The 7,256-nt window shown below is 46.1% G+C and overlaps 1 protein-coding gene across 3 annotated transcripts in view; it reads left to right on the top strand.

Moving 5' to 3' along the window:
* The window catches only part of GNG4 (G protein subunit gamma 4), a 40,367-nt gene extending 33,499 nt beyond the window's left edge, over window positions 1-6,868 (top strand). For all 3 annotated transcript variants that reach the window (XM_077289099.1, XM_077289100.1, XM_077289101.1), the window contains one exon: window positions 5,905-6,868. In XM_077289099.1, coding sequence (XP_077145214.1) covers window positions 5,905-6,033 — 129 coding nt within the window. In that variant the 3' untranslated portion in view covers window positions 6,034-6,868. The remainder of the gene's footprint in view (window positions 1-5,904) is intronic.
* Window positions 6,869-7,256: the final 388 nt, after the last annotated feature.

Genomic DNA, 7,256 nt, shown 5'->3' on the forward strand with positions numbered 1-7,256 from the left:
CATGATTGTGTAAGAGGTGAACGGCACAATGAGAGAAATAGTGGCAGCTAATGATCAAGTACTAAGGGACGGCCTCTAACCAACTCTGGCTTTTTATTTTGATGCACAACTGGCGCAGTATAAATGGCATATAATATTTATCTGCTGAAAAAATGGCGAGGAATACTAGAACACACCAATTTGCCCACCTCACATGGACTTGTTACAGTGCCGAAGCAATATAACGGTGCTATTTCTGAAAAACCAACTACAGGTTATTTATTTTGATGCACAACCTGCACACTATAAATGGCGTATATTTGTCTGCTAAAAAAAATTGGCATAATGCTAGCATAACTTGTTACAGTGTAGGTTAAATATCGCAATGCTATTGAGAGCCAACCAAGTTTGACTGTATACTTTTGATGCAAAACTGGCACACTATAAATGCCGTATAATATTTCAGTTCTAAAAAACTTTGCAGTATTAGTATAGCTGGAAAATTTGCACACTTATTCATCCCCCTTATGTCCCCCTTTTTTATTGCTCTTTTGGATTATCTATAATATAACGCTGGGAGCGTCACTCTGTCCGAAGCCTTTATAGACTGTGCAAGCGCCGGCGCAGTCTGGACCCCACAGAGCGACGCTCCCAGGAGATCGCGGTGTGCCAACGGAGAAGCAGGGACGAGCCAGGAGGGTGAGTATGCAATATTTACCTGTCCTCCGTTCCACCGATGCGTGCTACTCCGTCCTCCACCTCCTCCTCTGCCTGCGACGTTCAGTTCAGAGGGCGCGATGACGCGCTTAATGCGCGCCGCCCTCTGACTGAACAGTCACAGGCAGAGGACCCCGGAAGACAGAGAGGCGCGCAGCAGTGGAATGGAACGGGGGACAGGTAAATATAGCAAGTGCCGGGGGCCTGAGCTAGCGGCGACTCCGGCACCTGACCCCCACAGCGCGCCGGTGTCCCCGCTTGCTCAGGCCCCCAGCACTCGGCCCCCAGCACAGCCACGCACAGCCGCCCGCACTCACCACAGCCATGCACAGCCGCCCGCACTCACCACAGCCACGCACAGCTGCCCGCACTCACCGCCGCCACGCACAGCTGCCCGCACTCAGCTCCGCCACGCACAGCCGCCCGCACTCAGCTCCGCCACGCACAGCCGCCCACACTCAGCACCGCCACGCACAGCCGCCCGCACTCAGCACCGCCACGCACAGCCGCCGGCACTCAGCACAGCCGCCGGCACTCAGCACAGCCGCCGGCACTCAGCACAGCCGCCCACACTCAGCAAAGCCGCCCGCACTCAGCACAGCCACGCACAGCCGCCCGCACTCAGCACAACCGCCGGCACTCAGCACCGCCACGCACAGCCGCCGGCACTCAGCACCGCCACGCACGGCCGCCGGCACTCAGCACCGCCACGCGCGGCCGCCGGCACTCAGCACAGCCACCCGCACTCAGCACAGCCACGCACAGCCGCCCGCACTCAGCACAGCCACCCGCACTCAGCACAGCCACGCACAGCCGCCCGCACTCAGCACAGCCACGCACAGCCGCCCGCACACAGCACCGCCACGCACAGCCGCCCGCACTCAGCACAGCCGCCTGCACTCAGCACCGCCACGCACAGCCGCCCGCACTCAGCACAGCCGCCCACACTCAGCACAGCCACGCACAGCCGCCCGCACTCAGCACAGCCACGCACAGCCGCCCGCACTCAGCACAGCCGCACGCACTCAGCACAGCCGCACTCGGGCAGTAGAGCCGGAGAGAGAAAGTTGAGAGCAACATATGGCAGAATGGAAACAGGAACAGGCAGAATGGGTGCAGCACATTACAACAGAATGGGGGCACTGGATGGGAGCAGCACATGACAGAATGGGGGCGCAGGATGGGTGCAGCACATGACAGAATGGGGGCACAGGATGGGAGCAGCACATGACAGAATGGGGGCACAGGATGGGAGCAGCACATGACAGAATGGGGGCGCACACACATGACAGGATGGGGGTGTAGGATGGAGCAGCATATCACAGGATGGGGCGCAGGATGGGAGCACATGACAGGATGGAGACGCAGGATGGAGCAGCACATGATAGGATGGGGGCGCAGGATGGAACAGCACATGACAGGATGGGGGCGCAGGATGGGAGCACATGACAGGATGGGGATGCAGGATGGAGCAGCACATGACAGGATGGGGGCGCAGGATGGGAGCAGCACATACCAGGATGGAGACCATATACCAATATAAATGCTCGCCACCCGGGCGTAGAACGGGTTCAATAGCTAGTATGAATATAATAAAATTATACATTTTTATTCAACATAGCTGTGTCTATTCACTTTTCTGGAGTGGAGTAGGTATAATGTTTAAGCAGTGAATATTCACATAACTTATGTTTATTAATTAGTGAATTCTTTAACTCTGCCGCTCAAAAGTGACCCTACCGTCCTCCGAACAGAAAGTCGGACCTGGGCTTCCTTATTGTGAGATTCCATAGTCCTCCACAGCACCTCTCACTATGAGAGCGAGAGGGATATTGCTTTTTGTTCTAACATAGTTATGCCGTATACTTTACTAGGTTATTAATAAATGGTAATCACTCTAATAGTTTTACCATTTGCAGAGATATTAGTATGTAAAGTCTATATTCTAATTTACACTTTTACTAAGGGGGCAGTGACAGAGATTTTTTGTTGCCTAATCATAAGCAGGCAATATTATGCAGGGGAAGAAAAAAAGAAAACTCCCCAGAGAAGTTTACAACTGGCTCTCTCTGTGTGGATGTGGTGAGTCTGATGTGTTTAACCAGGTCACACTGAGATCTTCCAAGCAACTACTATAACTACAAGTGCAGGGGAGGACAGCTGGCCTGTCATGACATTGCATACACTGCTCTGCATCCTTCCCAGGTGTTGGGGAATATTTCTCTAGAATATATGCAGAGGAGTGTATGTGACACACTGCAGTTCTCATCCTGGAGCACTAACCGTGAGGGGGAAAGGAGGGAAAAGCAGAGCTGTGTGTCATTACATACACCGCTTTGCATCTTTACCAGACACACAACTCTGCTCTCCTCCTGGCACAGTTGAAAATACGCTGTATGTCAGGGCACACAACTCTGCTCTCTCTCCCAGGTCACACAGATCTTGCTGCCTTTATCTACTGTGATTACAAGTGCCAGAAGGAGAAGGGGACTGAGTGTCTGGTATGGATGCAGAGCAGTTTATGTAATGACTCTTAGTTCTGCTGTCCTTTACCCTGCATTTTTTTATGCTAATTAAAAGCTGCATTTAGTAGTACCAACAAAATCTGAGATTTCAGAAATCTTATGGACACACTTTTTTTTTTTTTTTTGTCCTGACTGAATTGGAAAACTGATGCATAAGGGTACCGTCACACAGTGAAATTTCCATCGCTACGACGGTACGATTCGTGACGTTCTAGCGATATCGTTACGATATCGCAGTGTCTGACACGCAGCAGCGATCAGGGACCCTGCTGAGAATCGTACGTCGTAGCACATCGTTTGGAACTTTCTTTCGTCGCTTGATCACCCGCTGACATCGCTGGATCGTTGTGTGTGACAGCGATCCAGCGATGTGTTCGCTTGTAACCAGGGTAAACATCGGGTAACTAAGCGCAGGGCCGCGCTTAGTAACCCGATGTTTACCCTGGTTACAAGCGTAAACGTAAAAAAAACAAACAGTACATACTTACATTCCGGTGTCTGTCCTCCGGCGTCTCTGCTTCTCTGCACTGTGTGAGCGCCTGCCGGCCGGAAAGCGAGCACAGCGGTGACGCGGTGACGTCACCGCTGTGCTTTCCGGCTATGGCGCTTACACAGTGGAGAGAAGCAGAGACGCCGGGGACAGACACCGGAATGTACGTATGTACTGTTTGTTTTTTTTACGTTAACGCTGGTAACCAGGGTAAACATCGGGTTACTAAGCGCGGCCCTGCGCTCAGTAACCCGATGTTTACCCTGGTTACCCGGGGACTTCGGCATCGCTCCAGCGCCGTGATTGCAAAGTGTGACCGCAGTCTACGACGCTGGAGCGATATTCATACGACGCTGCGACGTCACGAATCGTGCCGTCGCAGCGATGGAAATTTCACTGTGTGACGGTACCCTTAGGATTAGTTCAATTTAATTAAATTAGTGATTTGTGCCAAGTAAACATTGGCTGACCAAGGTGTGAAATTGAACAATACCTAACCAACTCAATTGCTGACCAAAGTGTGTAAGTAAACAGTGTCCTACAAACACAATGCTCTTCCAATGTCTTAGGTAAATTATTCCTGACCAATACACCTCCCCCCACTGTTACATTTGCTGTTCAATAGTGCAATGCCTTGGACAAGGTATGGAAACATTAGATATTTCACAAAAACTTAAAGGGGTTTTCTAATGAACAAAATACATTTGAATCAATAGATCTGGGAATAAAAATAAGTTCCACAATTGGATGTGTTTAAATAAAATGCTCCTGTGCTGAGAAAATCTTATAAATGTGCCCCTGCTGTGTACTGTGTAATGGTCATGTTTGACCATGCTGGAACATGTCTGATTATACCACATCTCCTGGGCATGGGAGGAAACATTAGAGCTGTCACTGTGACACTGGTAGAACACCTTTTAGACTGTTATCCTGGCATGGTCTAACAGGCCATCGTAGCTGCCAGAACTCATTATTTGACTTCTGGCTCCCATGACAACCATCGGGTCCTCATGATCACATTGCAGGGGAACAAATTGGGTGAGAGAGTAGGCCCCTTCCTCTCATACCCTTCTAAATTCTGTGATTACTATTGATTGTGGCATTTAGAGAGTAACAGCCGGGGATGGTGAAGTAATTGGCCCTGGCTATGACAGCCGTAGCTTAAGCCTATAGGGAACAAAGGAAAATTCTGCGTCAAATACGACCCCAGGACAGTGAGTATGCTGCTTCAGAGTTATGGTTGAACATCCCAAGGAAATTGCAATATCAGGATTAGATAGGTTAGTAGAGAGAGGAAAGACAAGAAGTTCATTTTTGGAGAGATTCCGTTTCAGATAGAGGGAGGACGTAATATTAGAGACTTCAATAAAGACAATCCCTCATGTTTTTAGTATTAAGATTGGGGTGACGTCAGGAGAAGATGTGTATAATAAGTAGTGATGAGTGAGTATACTCGTTACTCGAGATTTCTCGAGCATGCTCGGGTGTCATTCGAGTATTTTTTAGTGCTCGGAGATTTAGTTTTTCTTGCCGCAGCTGAATGATTTACATCTGTTAGCCAGCATAACTACATGTGGGGGTTCCCTAGCAACCAGGTAACCCCCACATGTACTTATGCTGGCTAGTAGCTGTAAATCATTCAGATGCTGCAATGAAAACTAAATTTCCGAGCATTAAAAAATATTCGGAGGACCCCCGAGCATGCTCGAGAAATCTTGAGTAACGAGTATATTCGCTCATCACTAATAATAAGGTGTCATCAGCATATAGATGGTACTGGAAATCAAATCTGCCCAATAGTGGCATTGTATATAGAAAAGAGCAGGGGGCCTTGGACTGAGCCTTGAGGAACTCAGACAGAAAGAGAAAGATTAAAGGAAGATGAGCCGTCAAAGGATACAGTGAAAGAGCGGTCAGAGAGGTAGGAGAAGCAAAAGAGAATGATGTCCTTGGGGCACCTCCATCTATTTTGTGATCTGGTTCATAGAATAATTCCATATAAAATCAGGACTTTTTGAGAATCATGTCTTTTATTTTTACATTAATTTCTTCTTATTTCTTCTTTTTAAAATAAGCACTTATAACTGGGGTTTGTTTGTTTTTTTTTGTTTTTTTTTAATTGAAGCATTTTTGTTTAACAGGATGTTCTCTTGATTTGCTGAAAACTGATGAAAATACTGTTTTTCTCTCTAGATATCCAAAGCTGCAGCAGATTTGATGGCCTATTGTGATGCTCACGTTAGAGAAGATCCACTGATTCTACCCGTTCCTGCCTCAGAAAATCCTTTTAGGGAAAAGAAATTTTTTTGCAGTATTCTTTAAAGTGCATCTGTTTGTTCTTCAATTGACATTATGCATGATATTAATAGCATAGGACTTTATTTTATAAATTACCGGTATAGTGTACTCAAACCTTGGGTGTTACAAATAATTTGGGCAACAAAATAAATATTCTTAGTGATTTATTAGGTTTTATCTATGAAGTATTGTATTGGATGCAAAGTGCTTTTAAAAAATCCTCTATGTTCTCAAAAACAGGGATTTTTAACTCTTTTGTGTATTGCTCATTGCTTAGGCTACCAGTCACCTCTGCAATCCTTCAGCTCTGTCAGGTCTTTTAGGCAAGGACCACAGCTGTAAAGATCTTTGCTGTAAACCCTGCAATTGATGCTCAAAAGCCATCTGGATTCACTGCAGAGGAAAAGTTACCTCTGCTTCTAGCACTGGGAAGCGCACAATTCGGACCAGCATCTCAATCATTCCATTGGTCCAAAATGTCAATCATCAGGAGCGCATTGCTTGCAAGAACCTCCTTGAATATTCAGATATTATGAAGAACTTTTTATGGATGGGTATAATTGCATTTCCAAAGCTTTTTACCTTTTTTATATAACTAGTCTCCCTTATGTTTTATACATATGTAGTTTATGGTTACGTTTGTTTTTTTGTTAGTTTTTTTCAATAAGCTCTATAAAGTTATGGGGGCCAAAAGAGGAGCGTTTTTTGTTCGTTTTTTTAAGAAAATTGAAATGTGTTATTTAGGAATTAAAAAACCGTTTTAGAACAGTTTGCTCTGTTGGAAACATGAGTGTTGCCTGCTCAAAATGTAAAATGCCTGCACAGGCATGCCAGTGATACAATAAAAGTATAAAATATATGCACATTGTCTGGTGTCCCATTTGAAGGAATATTCACCTCCTTTTTTACATACTGCATGCTTTAAATTCTGACTAGGTAGAAATGGTAAGACACAGAACCAAAAAGCAAATCAAGTGATGTAAAAAGAAAAAAAAAATCAAGCAAAAACCATAGGAAGGAAAAAAAAAACAAGACCCCTAAAATATAACTTTTATTCAAAGTTTTCTTAAAAGTATCGCATGTTAGGCTAGCATACAATACAATAAATTATTGAAACCACAGTGTATCCATTAAAGAAAAAAATATACAAGTGAAAAAAATGACAAAAGAGGGGTCAGCCTAGAAAAAAAACGGGAAGGTATCGCAGTATGTGGGCTAATATGCCCTAAAATTCCCTAATGGATTCC

This window comes from Ranitomeya variabilis, chromosome 2 (assembly GCF_051348905.1).
Source record: "Ranitomeya variabilis isolate aRanVar5 chromosome 2, aRanVar5.hap1, whole genome shotgun sequence".
Taxonomy (NCBI): domain Eukaryota; kingdom Metazoa; phylum Chordata; class Amphibia; order Anura; family Dendrobatidae; genus Ranitomeya; species Ranitomeya variabilis.